Source organism: Gouania willdenowi, chromosome 6, assembly GCF_900634775.1.
Source record: "Gouania willdenowi chromosome 6, fGouWil2.1, whole genome shotgun sequence".
Taxonomy (NCBI): Eukaryota; Metazoa; Chordata; class Actinopteri; order Blenniiformes; family Gobiesocidae; genus Gouania; species Gouania willdenowi.
In genome coordinates this window covers 21818300-21833730 of record NC_041049.1, presented here as the reverse complement: position 1 = coordinate 21833730, position 15431 = coordinate 21818300, and the positions used below count along the sequence as shown (strand labels likewise).

General features: G+C 38.7%; 1 protein-coding gene across 3 annotated transcripts in view; it reads left to right on the top strand.

The window, feature by feature from the left end:
• The first annotated feature begins 619 nt into the window (after positions 1-619).
• Positions 620-15431, top strand: part of arid2 (AT-rich interactive domain 2) — a 47888-nt gene continuing 33076 nt past the window's right edge. Inside the window, exons 1-4 of one of the 3 annotated variants that reach the window (XM_028451318.1) lie at positions 620-798; positions 2685-2870; positions 2995-3088; positions 3944-4041. In XM_028451318.1, coding sequence (XP_028307119.1) covers positions 2779-2870; positions 2995-3088; positions 3944-4041 — 284 coding nt within the window. In that variant the 5' untranslated portion in view covers positions 620-798; positions 2685-2778. Of the gene's footprint in view, positions 799-826; positions 1437-2050; positions 2871-2994; positions 3089-3943; positions 4042-15431 lie in introns of those variants that run through there. The other 2 variants (XM_028451319.1, XM_028451317.1) reach the window with 2 other exon arrangements.

Sequence of the window (15431 nt, the reverse complement as noted above, 5' to 3'; positions counted from 1 at the left end):
TCTCTTTAGTTGATAAATGAACATCACCACTGCTGATATAATAGCATTAAATGTATGTATCCCCAATCCCCCACCTCTTTAAGAGACTAATAAAAACCAAAAGCTACCATTTTATCAAAGTTAACATTAGCAGTGATAAATGTGAGGATAAGGGTCAATTCATTATTTAAAAGTTAATGCACTATAAGTAAATAATATGATAATGATACTTCTTCATAGGAAGTTACTATTGAAATAAAAAAAAATTAAGACACTATTACAATCACTAGGTTTTCAAATATGAAGGTATTTTATCAAAACAAAAACAACTCTATACAGAAGATATAAGTACTTCATCTATTACTGTAACATGTAAGCAAACTAAAGCCGTAAAATAGAAAAGCAGAAAATCAGTACTTAAATGTGCTACATTAAGATAGCACGTTTGTATAGCGCGTGTGAATTAATGAGTCGTTTCAATCAGCACAAATACTAAAATACACATTAAATCCATCACTGTTACGTACTGAAACTGCATTTTAAGTCAAAAGTTCGACAAAGTCAACATTTATGCCCCCACCACCACCAAAAAAAAACAAACAAGTATTTTAGTTAATAGAAAATAGCCATAGCTGTGAACACAGGCCCTCCCGGTAGCTAGCTAAACGTGCTAAACAATGCGTTGCCAGGTAACCGATAATTAACTTTTCAAAGCCGACTTAGCGTTGATGTACATTTGATAAATAATAACGCAATATAAAAGTGGTTCTTCCAGCTTCTCTGTGACCAGTCAGCCAGGGGACATAACATCTCAAATAGGTACGTTTAGAGGCATGTTAATAATGAAGCAGGTCATGCTAGCGTAGACTCGTGCAAAACGGTCTGTTTTTACACACAGTCGTGAATAATTTCACTTTACTCCACCTGAAATATCATGCTCCGGGTCAGAAAGATGCGATATCAGATAAAAGTAGCCACCAAAAAAACAAAAACAAACAAAGAAACATCCCCGTTGTCACACTCGTAGATATTTCTCGCGCTAGCTAAGCTAACAAGCTAGTACAGGACCAGGCGTTAGCCCCGAATTCGGTGTGCGGGTGTGGAGTCCAAACCGGCGGCGAGGTACACTCCGGTGTGTCGCGGTTTGTTTGCATTACACGACACTCTTTGAAAAGCACAAATGCAAAGGCACGCACTTTTCTCCCACTGTAATGTGTCAATTCCTCAAAATGGGGTCGGCTAACGTACGTCTCCGCCATTTTGTGACAGGTTTTTCATCGAGCAATGGGGTACGTGTAATGGTTGAATGTTACCCCCATCAACAATATATCCGCTCGGCAGCAACACGGGGAGCAGCAGAGGTTTTCAGCAGCGCGTCAGATAAAGTCATTTAGAAGTGGTCAGCAGGGGATAGTGGCCACATACCGCCTCAACAACAGATTACACCCAGAAATAAGGTACTATAATCACCATGAGTGAAGACATGAAGGTTAAAACACACTGGCAGCACTGATAGAAGCTGCAAGGCATGTTTTATTAAAAAAAACAAAAAAATAAAATAAAATTAAAAAAAACCCATACACCTCAAATTGACCTAAAATCTTACATTATATCGCCAATATTTTTCAATCAGTAGATTTGAATGACATTTTTCACGTTTTTGCTTTGCATCATATTATGCGTCCACAATTTTACCTATTTTATAATTAACAATCAAATAAGATAGTGAGTAGAAGTGTCAGAATATTTCACAGCTCTTGAGAGTAAAGAAAAGTATACACTTTAATCAGAAATGTATACTTTATTAGCATTTGGACATGTATGAATGTTTTTTATGTAATAATGCAGAATGACATTAAACCGTGTCCTTACATGTTTGAAATCAAATTGCAAAAGACAAAAAAAAAAAAAAGGTAATCTTAAGTATTATAAGATAATAATTTTTGAAAAATGAACTGTGGCAAAAATTCAGTTTTTGTTGAAATTATTGATATTCTATGTGAATCTTTATTTTGTGTGTAAAAACTCAAATACAAAAATACATTTGATACTTATTGACTAATCTCATATGCATGAGACTATTTACGCTGTCTGTCAATGTTTTTGAAAAGTGAATATACTAGTAATGAAGTAACCTAAATACTAATACAATACCTATAGAAAATATAGCCTTACACCCCTAGTTTGGCCTAATGACAATGCTATGTTAATTAGTGTCACCCCCTCCCCCCACGGGAAATGTGGGACTACCTTCTGACCCGTTTCGCGTAGAGGAGACACTAATTGTCAGACGGTCCCTTAAAATAAAAACAGTCTATTGTTCCAGTGCTGGACGCTGCAGTGCCGCCGGTGGCCGCAGAGGGCGCTGTCCGCATGGCAGGCAAGGCTCCGCGGCCTTCACATCTTTTTGTCTGAGAGCTGGATCCCTGAGCCGCTCTACAGTGTGGGCGATAGCCTCGGAGCCGCGTCCGTAACACACTGTCAAACCACTCCAAACGAATACTACCGCGACCAAAAAGCATTGATTCAACACCTGCTGCCATGGCGTCTCTAATCCGCCGGTGAATCGCTCGTATCTGGGACTGTTCGTTTGGAACTTAGTCCGGGCTTGGATCGGGGTTTGCTTTCTGTGTGCATCAGTCTTTATTAGCGAGCTGCCGCTCTTCTTGCTATCAGCTATTTCTTTAACTTTTTCCAACACTCAGCTCGGCGAATGACTGAGCGCCGGCGGAGTATGGGATCGTTGGTGTCTTAGGAAGCGACTCGAGTGGGCTTTTACCGTTTTTGCATGCAAAAACAATGGCAAATTCGACGGGGAAAAATCTACTAGATCAGCGGAGGAAAGGACAGGCTTTCCTGGACGAGCTGCGGCAATTTCACCAAAGCAGAGGGTGAGATTTGGACGTCTTTATTCCTCTAAATTCCAACTTTACATCTTCATTGCATGTGGCTGCGCGACAGTCCAAAGTGTAATTTAAACATGTGTGTTTGTATTTTCCTGTGTTATGCTGACAGATCGCCGTTCAAGAAGATTCCTATCGTGGGTGGGAAGGAGCTGGATCTGAATGCACTCTATATCAGAGTCGTCTCTTTAGGTGGATTTGCTAAGGTGAGTGGGAACTTAAAGTGGATCTTTTTTTTTTACCTCCACACAACGTGCACACAACTCCTGTGCAGGGACCACCACGGTGCTAGTGGGAGCCCTCCCCAGAAAGACGTGAGTGTGTCGGTTTGGCCTTGTGCTAGTTTTCTCCATGCAATGTGGTTGTGTGTTGTTGTGCGCTGCTTTGAATTGAGGCTCGGAGTCAGAGTGCAGTCGGAGCGACTCAAAATTAGCGGGCACGCTGAACATCGATGATCACACCGGGGCCCGGCGTCCACACACGCTGCTCGGCTCGCGGCGGCTCGCCCGGGCTTTTTACCGGCAGTTTGCACCCTGGAAGCTCGGGGCTTTTCTTTCTCGCCATGGCCATCTTTCTTCGGCTTCATGGCTGAACACCAAATGTAGGCCTCACAGGCCCGCGTACACTTCACTCAGTTACCGAAAGCCTCGGACCAACCACACGGACCGTGCAGTGCTGGAGCGTCTGTTTATCTGTGCGGAGCCTTTAACACAAGTTGAGCTTTGCCGGCTGTTCCAGCCCATGAAGCAAAAGTCAGGTTAGCCAGTTAGCTCCAATGCTAACTAGCCTCTCTACAGTAACGATTATGTCCTAAAGGGATCCAAGCACTTGTTCCTACTAATGTATCCCAATATAAACACAAATACACGTTACACGTTAACCACATACCATCACACTATTTGTCCCATATCGCGTGTTTTCCTGATTATAATGACCAGACATGTGCAGTTTGACAAAGTTATTGATTAAGTGAGACAAGTGGAACCTGTGGCAGAGCAGATGGACGCACAATAACCGCTCTTTTTTTTTTTTCCTCTCCTCCTCCTCCTTCGTCTCTGCAGGTTTCAGACAAAAACCAGTGGCTGGAGCTGGGAGAAGATTTTAACTTTCCCCGGAGCTGCTCCAACGCTGCCTTCGCTCTGAAGCAGTACTACCTGCGGTGAGTGGGACCTGTTCTGTGTACTAGCTGTGTACTGTGTACTGTGCAGGTAGCATGTGGGGAGTGTTTACAAACGTTAGGATGCGGTCACTGGGTCAGAACAACTCTAGGCTCTATGGGAGGAAGCTGCACCAGTATTCTAAAGAGGACTGGTAAACTATGGCTTAGATTAAACACAACCTTTTACCCAGCTGTGGTCAAATTGATAGTAAGATATTTTGGATACACATTGGAAAATGGTTTGTTGCTGAATTGTCTCTATACATTTTTATATTACATGTGTGCACACTCCCTGGTTATGGTTGTCAATAGTTATTAAGGGAAAAGGGTATACTGAGAGAAACGTATTTTAAGTAAGTCATGTAAGAGACATCTCATACTACTGTGGCTCTTTTCTAGTATGTCTAAACTTGACAGTTGATATGTAAAATTCCCTTAAACCCCTCATAAATAAAGAACAATAATAATATTAATAAAACTATGGCTCAGTTTGAAATGCAAATCAGTATGTCTGTCACTAGTTTGAAATATAATATCAAGATTAGTCTTTGTTGTGCCCACATCCCTGCCTCCATGCTCCTGTGTAGTCCTGTTTTGGTTGGTTTGGTGCCACACTGAGCACTTACTGTATACCCTCAGCTCATGGTTGCTTTACTACTAACTCGGATCACAGTCAGCTGCCAGTGAAGGGACTCTGCAGTAAACTCTGCTTTCCCTAACAGCTGGTATTGGAGCTTGTGCTGCTGCTGTTCTCACTGTACTCCTTTTTTTATGTGTCCATTCTTTACACCTCAAGCACCAGCCTGAACTGGGTTGTTGCACTGGTGTGTCTGAGAAATGCTTGTAACTACTAATGGATACTTTAAACTTTAAAGCAGAAGCTCCTAGTTATTTTTTGTTCCATCAACAACTTTTTGGTGAAAAGCTTTTGTGATTTTGTGGTGATTGAGGTTGAAGTTATTCATAACTAAATGACTCACTGTGTTAGTGTCTGTGTTAGCTGACAGACGGGACTGTTCAAGCGCACGGCGCAGGGTATGTTTCGGTCATGAACTGATCGATTGAGGGTTTGGAGTCTTACTTATTTAGCCTGTGATTGCATATTTTGGTGTAAGGGTCTGTTTGGTACAAGCAGTTGGTTTGTTTCTGTGTGATCTGATTCACATGGATAAAATTTAAGGCTTAGTCTATTAACAAAGAGTTTATTTTAATGCCGCTGTCCAATAATCCTTGTTTAAGAATGTTTTGAGCTTCTAGAAAGAGTTAAAGGCTATAAATGATCATTTTCTTATGTTATGAATAGTTTTGGAATGGGAAGTGTAAAATCTAATCCGGATTTAAAGTGGGATACATCATATGACTGCACTTTTGTTACTAATTTGTGTCAGAAATGTCTCATTTATATCAACTTCTGTTTATGATTTCGGCGAATTAGCGTTCACATATGTTCTCGTCACATCAGCGTTACTCCTACGTATTTCCAGTCCAGATTAACTCTACGGTGAAGTTTCAATCCAATGTTTTAGCACTCAATTACACCTAACCAGTTCCTTGGGCGTCATGTTATATTTACTAAGAAGACCTGGAAGTTTATGTCGGACAGATCTTCACGTTGCAATAAAAATGAAACAAGAAATCATACTTTGAAAATGTAAGTGTGCCACGACCAGCCAGGCTGACTTCAGAACAAAACAAGAGGTTACGTGTATAGCGAGACTTCCATGAGTCATCACTCCATCACAGTTTGTCAAACATGTCGACCTCCACAAGCGTGAGTTTATTAAAGTGCTTTTTATTGCATATGCAGTTTTTAAATTACCTCTCATTCCCACAAGAAAAGTCATATGATAGTCTTTCAGTTGTCATTTGAGTATCGCTTTAAATAAGCTCTCATTATCAGTCATTTTAGTTGCATAAGTAAAAGAGTAAAAGCTAAGTTCCAGCGACTACTGCGTAAGAGGTGATAAAAGTTTGACTTCTCCTGATCGTAGTGATGATGACTAACGCAGTCTTACTGTGCACACTTTAAAAATCCACTCTGACTGTGAATAGTTAAACTGCTGCACTAGAGTTTGCTGTTTAACGCTCATTCATTGAGATCAGTGGGCAGGTACACAGTGGGTCTACTGGAGCTGGTTCAGCTGCAGGACGTAACAGGAGTATTTGAGCTTCATTTCATTACCGAGGTTAAGTATTGAGTTAAATCAGTGTTCCCCAACCTTTATTTTGTCGCAGACTAGTTTTTTACCTGCCTTTTCTTTTCCCTCCATGGACCGGGGTGTGGGCGAGGGTGACTCCCGCGCACTAGATGCACTCTGCGTCGCCCTCGCTTCCACACTGACTGAATCCCATCAAAAGCAGTGAAGTAAAGGAGATGTGAGCGCAACGGAGGAAGTGACAATTTTTCAAAATAGAAATACTCATATACATTAGCCCTTTACTGTAACGCGGTTCACCTTTCGCGGCCTCTGGATTTTTTTTACAGTGCAATTTTGCATGTATTTTTTTCACAGCGTATGAACGCGCATTGTGTTCTGCGTCCTGATTGGCTAAGGGACTGTAGACCATTGTCAATCAATCTCCTTTGTTCTATATTCTTCACTCAGAAAAACACACCTGCACCAAGGCCTTCAGTGGAAAACGTTTATATTTTTATTTCTCAAACAAATGTTTGGGCCTGAAAACAGGTTTATGTTTTAAAATCTACAAAGGTTTGAACTTTGAGAGTGTTTAAACAAGAGAGAAATGTGAGAAAATGTTAATGCCTGTCTGAGGAAAGTGTATAAAGTGTGTGGTGAGGGGTTTTACAGCCTTAAAACATGTGTAATAATTGCAGATTTTGCCTATTGCGGGTTATTTTTAGAGTGCAACCTTCCGTGATAAACGAGGGACTACTGTATACATCAAAAGGAAAAATAAATAAAAAAAAAAAAGTTCTTTGTGACCTAGTACCAAATCTGCAGCCCCCGGTGGTTGGCTACCACTGAGTTACAGTAAGAAAGTGAACCATTGTACACTTCTGTATTTTCATTTCGCTTTCAATGTAAAAAGTTTTCACTGTGTTAATGTGCCTTTTGTCTTTTCAAATTTTTTTAAAATCTGTAACTTTAAAAGTCTCCCATGGGCAGGTGTTGTAAATGAGCATTTTGTTGTTGGCGAGCAGCTGGGACCTGTGCATGATTAAATGCCACACAATCAATATTAAATTAAAACCAAATAATTTTTGTATTTTACTGATCATCTTTCAGATGAGCTCTGTTTAGTTTGTCGTTTTTACTTCTAACGCTGTACAACCGCAAAGTTGACAGTTAACTGTGTTTTTGACTACTGGAAGTTTAATTTCCAATTTAAAACTGCTTCATCCTGCATGAATGAACGTGAACTATGAATATAAACTGTAAGGTTTCAAGCCTTTTATGTAGTATACATATATATATATAAAAAAATCTTGACTTTTGTTGCAATGAATGGATGCACTGTTTCCAAGTTGTACTCCAAGTGGACTGATTCATCAGGTTTCATGCCTTACTGTGTGATTTCCAATGCTTTTGTATGTAGGAGGGAAACAAGGCAACATGTTGGCTAGGATCACTGTTGTAACTCCGGTTTAAAGGAAGTGGATGACCATGATGTGGGCTCGTACTCCCTCTGGTCACCTCCTCCCACTGGGAGCACAGTAATAAGCTGCATTATGGCTCAGTAGTCATTTCCCGCCAATGCTTGTTTGATATCTGAATGCCTCTCAATAATAAGAGACTATAGCTCACCACAAACATTTTCAAAGCAGCTCCAGCTTGTTGTCAAATCAGTAGCGTTGATGTCATTTTAACTTTGGGGGGGTAGAAGGACACCAGGATCAAAGCGCGAGCATCAAATCACAAACACAAACACACACCAAGGCCACAGTGGAGACGCAGAAATGTGTTCTTCTTAGTCCACTTTATTAGCAGGCCTGTAGCTGGAGGTAGACCTTTGTATGAGACCTTGTCAGGCGTGATATTTAGAGAATGATTAATCATATGGTTAATGTTGTGGTAATGAACCGCAGACACAAAAAAAGATGTTTTATTCACCAAAGGTTTCATGATCTAGGGTTGTAACGATTCACTCAACTCCCGATACGATTCGATTCACAATACTGGGTTTATGATACGCTTCTCTCACGATTTATTTTACAAAATAAGACTGTAGACAAATGATGACTGAAAAATATTCTTTTATTTTTTCTTCAAGAATAAAGATACTGTACTGTTTTCTTTTATGTTTCATTGTCAAAAGAATCCCTTGATAAACTATGCAAAACAATGCAATTTAATTAAAAATAAATCCTGAATGAAATAAATAAATAGTACAAAGGAAGAAGAAGCATATTCATTTAAATTCTGGCTCTACAGTAAACTATGCAAAACTGAATAATAGTTCTTTTTCTTTATAAAAGTGCAACTGAAAATGTATTTTGTGCCTTAACAATTGGACTTTAAAACAAATCCCATATCTTTAATCTGATTTAAAACACGGTGGTGTGTCCTGAATTTCAAATTCTAAATAGATGGCAGTCTTTGCTGCCAAAAAAAAAAAAAAATGTATATATAAATTTTTTTTTTTTTTAAGTACTGCGATTCAATTTCAGAGTATCAATATGAACCGTGACACCTTTGAATAGATTTTTCACTGCCTCATGATTAATCTTTACATCCCTATCATGATCACATGTGACGCTTTGCAGCCATAGATCATTAAAGGTGCTACAGGTCATCTGTAGCTGATGTGCTTTCTTTTGCATGGTTGGATGTTGATCTCCATCTACAGTATGTGTTTTACAGCTATTTATCTATTCCTCTAACATTGCTGATGTTGATCACTCTGTCGATTGAACGCTTCACGACCTCCTACTTCTACTATTACAGCTGTTGTTACACATTCAGACTATTTCAATGCTCTGCTCATGATTTACATTTTTTTTTTACCTCTGCCAAAGAGGTTATATTTTCACTGGCGTTTTTTGTTGTTGGTCTTTTAGCACTATCATGTCAAAACTACTTAATGGATTTTGACAAAATCTTTACCAAAGATCGACTTTATGCCATAGAATATTCCATTACATTTTGGAGCGGATTCGTCTCAATATACTGATTTTTGGATCAGTTTGAAAAATTGAAATTTGACTCCGTTTTAGGGTTGGTTCTTCAATTCCCCCATTGAGTTTCATCTGGATTGGGTCTGGATTGCACATTCAGTTACGACTTAAAAAAAATAAATCAATTATACATGTGTTTTATTTGTTAATAAAAACAAACTTCCACAATTTAGGATATCTGCAAAGAATAAAGCTCGGCACAGACGAGAAACACATATTATTAATACTAACTTTTAGTGTTTGAAAGATTTTATTTCTGCTTAAAGAATATATTTGCCATTATTTTGTATAAAAAATAATTAACCTTTTGCTTGACAAATAATTGTTTGAATATCATGATTTCAATTATGACTAAAATAATGGTGATTATTATTTTTTCTATAATTGAGCAGCCCTAGTGCCCATACATTAGAACCTAGTGCCTGGGTTCCTAAAGTGGGGTACGCAATTTGTCATATGGGGTCTATGAGTCAGGAACCTTTATGCATTGCCACAAATTACACATTAGCTGATGTAAGAGTAACCATGGTGATAGAGAAATATGACGTGAGCTACATTGCTTTACCGATTTACATTCTTTACAGATTAATATTGTTGTTTTTTATTATTATTATACATTCAGAGACACATTTTAGTGCAGGGCTACATTGTGTGTGACATTACGTCAGTGGTCCCAACCTTTTTTGGGTCGTGACCCCATTTTAATATCACAAATACATTTTTCTTCTTCTTTCTTTCTAAAATTAGCTTTTGATAATGTTTGTTGTTGCCAGGATTAGTGCACAAAGTGACTAGATTTATATGTAAGAAAGTGAAAGTATAGAATAGTGTTATAATAAGGAAAAATACAGTATATATATTTTTTTTATTATAAATTACTAGACATTTCAGAAGACCTCATTTGAATTCTAGGTGACCCCAAGTTTAAAACACACTGCATTACATTCTTATGTTTTTTTAAATGTGCAGTAGTAGGGGGTGCATGGCTTCAGGTTCAAGGTCTGAAGGCGTACGGGACTGTGAACAGTTTGGGAACCACTGACCTAGTGTATCGTTACTAAAATGAATGAAAGTGTGAATGATCAGGATCACTGATCCAGATAACTGTGAATATCTGGCAAAGGTGATAGTTGCTGCTTGTCACTCTCTGAGTGCTCTTGCTTTTCGTACCCAAATTATGTGGTTGATTGACACCTGGTTCAACTTCTATTTGCCCTTAATGTGGGTTTCCCCTCTGGCAGAAGCTCTTTGCATTATATACACACTGACATTCAGGACCACTCACTTAAACCAGTTTAAAACCTAATGTACAAGAATATTTACATTCAGTCCTGTACTGTAGAATGAGATTTTGCTTTATGTCGGAAACAATCATTGGATGTCTTAGTATAGGTTTGTTTTTGAACTTCTTAAGCAGACTGTTTGAAACAAATGCTCTATGTAGCATCATGGATGTTGTCTTTTGGCTCTAAAGCAGTGATTCTCAACTGGTGGGTCGGGACCCAAAAGTGGGTCGCGGACCTGTATTCAGTAGGACGCGAGCAGCTGGTCAAAAATAAATAAATACTTAAAGTCTCTCATGTTGGACTTGTTTTTTATTTTGAAAGAAACTTTTTCTTTTGACAGGCATGCTGTGAAGTGCATGTTGCACAGGAAAATATATAGATTTATGTTTTAAAATGGAGAATGTGTTTTCAACAGCTATTTTTGAAAAACGTGGGTCGTGATTTAATGGCCGTGGAAAAAATGTGGGTCCCAAGGTAAGACTAGTTGAGAACCCCTGCTCTAAAGGACATTTATCAGCTCCCTTCCATAAAAGAGATCAGCTGAATCAACTACCACCTCCTCGTCTATCCTTGCCTCGCTTATCATGATACTTGAAAATAACCCCACAACATTTGAAACCCTTGCTGCGTTTGATCACTACTCTCTTAAATATCAACCACCTCTCCACATCATGGCATTAGTTAGCTCTTGGTTTTTTTTTTTTTTACCCAATTTTGCCATGTGACCCCACTTTTCTCATGACCCCCGTCATTAGCCAGTGGTGCAGTCATGTGAATGTGAGGCCATTTTCCCTCTCTTTTACCAGCCACTAAAGGAGCTGCAAGCAGGATATAATTATAAAGTCATTTGCTACACGGTAAAGGCCTTTTCTTTGGAGAAATTGTCATATGAATGTAATGGTATCAGTCTTAAATGAGCATAATGCTGTTTAGTTTATTTTGAAAAATCTTTTCCCCTTATTTCAAGTATAGAATAAAAAAAATCATGTGTGTAAAGTAAAGGCATTGTGCACAATATTTGTGGTGCAGTTGAGGCCAAGCTGGTAAAATAAATTGTACCATAGATAAACCAGTGCAGCCAGGAGAATCTACTGTTTAATAATTAGGAAATATGGGACATACAGTATCTGTGTTCAGGTGTTCCAACTGGGAGGCAATCCAACAGCGTATATCAACCAAGTAACCATAGTTCATTATTGTCCTAAACACATAATAGCTGTAAAATCTTCAACTTAATTGTCAATCGCCCAACAGTAACCACGGAGTAAGTAGTACCTGAAATTCCTCTTTTTTTTCTTCTTCTTCGTTTTTTTTTAACTTGTCTGCATTTGCTGTTGAGGGTCAACACTACATGTAGTTCAATCTTTTTGTGACAGCTATGCATGTTTTATTCTTACAAATAATACATCCATTTTATTGCTTAACTGTGACCATCACCAGCCCCCCCCAAGCTAAACTTTATGAGAGGGAAAGACGTAAAAAGAGAGGGCACCCACCACCCCACCAGCCCCCGGAAACACCAGCCGAGCCCCCAAGAAAGCTCCAAACCACCTTCTACCCTCAAAATTCTTCATTATTAGGTGTGGGACGATACAGTGAGGTCACAATGCAAAACGATAATGACCTGGCAATATTGATGAAATATTTTTGGAAATAAACAAAATGCAACAACAAAAAATTGCATGTGAATAAAATGCTTTTATTCGACTTTAACTCTTGTCACACTTTCCCCGCGATACAACCCATACCCTCGACGATTAATCTTGTGACATTTTGATATTGCAAGATATTGTTGCATGAAATATCATCTCACTTTATTTATTATGTATCTATTTGATAGTTTATTGTAGTTCATACAGATCGAGCCTTGTGTGCCCCCTCTAGACATGGCTTTTGTGGGGGCAGTTAATGCAGTTAAAGTGCACCTTACTTCTGCACTAAGTCTAATCTAATTTTTTAAATGAAAGTTTGTACCAAGTGTTCCACGGACCAGTGATTGGGGACGTTTGTAGGGCATTGATTAATTTTCTTGCAGCTAACATTCACTGTCTCTTAACCACCTGTATGAGTATAGGAGTAAAACACTTGGCCACCGGTCAAATAAGGGAAACAAGAGACAATTTCCGTTTCTTTGCCACCCACTGTGAGGGCAATGGTGTCAGTCTGGGCACCACTATAAAAATTGTCTGGCTCCGCCCCCGACATTGACCCTTTGGGTGCACCAAGGGAAGCCAAAATGCAACTGGTTATGTGCTACTTCCGTTATATTGCATTACATGACAACAGACAATTCACAGGAGTTTGTAATGCATGTTGGGTAAAATACAAAAGCGTTTCAGATGAGAGCTAAAGAAGGGGAAATCATTCCATGAGCTCATTCTTTGTCGCCATTGCATGTCAGAGCCCCAATGAAACTTGGGACGCATCCTTTTGATGTCATTTTTAAGATAAATTAGATACTTTATTCATCTCCTTGACAAATTCACATTTCCATCAGCTTTTCAAAGATGTAGACATGGGGGGGGCATGCAAGGTTCTAGAAAAACTATATTTATAGAATTGCCTAATAAAATTCTCAATCTTTTCTTAAGACGCACAAAAGGTGCAAATCTATGAGTGATAAAATACTGTATCAAAATCTAGCAATACCAGATCTACAGTGCAGACTTTTTTTTTTCTTAAAGTGACATTGTGCAACAGTCAGTTTGTACACACTAAAAGTGTCTATCGTATAGATCAAGGGTCTGCAAACTTTATTCTCACTGGAGCCGTTTTGCCTCATCTCGCCTAGATTAAAGCCGAAATAAAAAACCTTCTCAGTACAAAAAGACAATACAGTGTATACAATTCTATACAGTTAAAATGATATTGAATAATTTTACGAGTTGATGGATTTGAAGGGCTACAAGATCATGTTGGTCAACATATGTTAATTGCAAATTTATTGTAACATATCAAGCACGCATATTAAGGCGACGTGTTGGCGATTAAATACATCTGTCCCCACACAAATACAATCTCTTTTTTCTTACAGAATAGTATTTTTGTTAGTTTAATTATCTTGCAAGGGATTTAAAAGTTAAAGTTAGCCACAGGTGCAGGAAAGTTGATGGTCAGTAGAGGTTGTAGGAAGGTGACAGAGTTATTGCGCAATGTGATTTATTTTTAGGTTAACCAATTGTTTTATCATAATTTTGTTTGACGTTTATGTCATTAATCATCAACACTCTCTGCAAGAAATAACAATTAATGATTTAATTATTTTTTTAAAGCTACAAAGAGCCATTGCAAAAGAGCCACATGAGACTTCAGAGCCGCAGGTTGCAGACCCCTGGTATAGATCGTGTGTGTGTGTTTTCTGCCCCTGTCTGTCACTGAAGTTGCTCCTCTGCCTGCAGATGGCGCTGTGCAGTGTATGAAGTTAGTTTGCAGAGCATGTGAACAATGTGTTTAATTTGCCCTCTCCAGTGTAGCCCCTCCCTTTCTCCTCTTAGCTCCATCATTAACTTCTTTGGCATTTTGACATCTACATTATTCCACTTTATACCTGCATCATTTAGACTTGGCTGCCCTTCTTCCTCTTTGATCCCTTTAATATAGACACTCATCATTGCAGGTCAGACACCCCATATAGTCATTTACTAGCTGATTGGTTCTCTTAAGATTTTTCAGCTTTTTGTGTATTATTGGAGAATACACCTCGATCTTATTTATTTGTCTTTAACTTGAGGAATCTTATATTAGTGACTATGTGTGCTGTACTTTTAAAGATTTTCCTTTTCAGGGTAAATATCGTTTTGAGTTATTGTAGAAAGAGGCTATTAGATAATCAAACAAGACACAAACCTTGGAGCACGAGGGATGACTTGGTGTCAGATCACCCTATATTTTTGGACATCTACTGTAAATGTTTTAGAGCCAGTACGTTCAGTAATGAGTCATGTTGGTTTTTATTCTCTGCTTTTGATCCGTTCGGTTCGTCTTACTGCTTCAGTCACGCTAAACTAGTTTTTGGTTAAGACTGCATCATTCTCTGATTCTGAGCCAATCAGCTCTCAGCTCTTTATGCGGTGCACATTGTGTCTTAGATCAGTGCTTCTTATCCTTTGTGGGCTCAGGGTTCATGTTGTCAGGTACAGAGCGGCCCGTGGGCCCATTTGAATATAACCCACGATATGATTTTTTGTGATTGATCTCAACCTCTGTTGATCAAAATCAAAGAAAACAAAACAAAATCAAGTCTCCTTGCAGTTTAATCAGCAGAACATCATCAGATACGATAAATGAGGCAATGTGCTCCTTACAAATACATTTATCATCAAGTGTGTGTAAACACAAATGCCTAACAAGCTAAAGCTTGAGGAATTTTAAGGTGACACTTTTGAAATGTCATCTGAGAGGACAGTACAGACGGATGTTAAAGCTGGGTGACTTTTGCCTTAAAAAAAAAAAAAAATCTCTGATTTAAAAAAGAAAAACAAGTTGTTTTTTTTTTCAATGCACTTAAAAATGACTGCAGACATTAAACATATTGTCAAAAGTGCAACTTTATTGCTGTGATTGTCCTCAAGAGTTAAAATGCATCGAACAATCCCAAAATAAAAAGTAAATGAGGCTCTGTCATTCAACAATTTCAAGCTTTAACCCAGGTTTAAAGGTCCCATGTCATGCTATTTTTCACCTGTCTCCATTTGTTCTAAGAACCCCAAAAACATAGTATTTTAGGTTTATTTTCCCAAACTCACCTGTTTTCCAGAGTTTTAGCCTCTGAAAAGTCACTTTCTGAGCAACTCTGCACAAACAGGCTGATTGTGGCCTACTTATGCAATTATCATGAGTGGGCGTGTCTATTGATGGGACAATGACTTCATCCTCCCCGCACGGTAACGTTTACCGTAGGGCCAGAGGACGGCCCACCCTCCTCCCACCCACTCCGTAGCCGAGCTAATGCTGCTTTATAAACACGA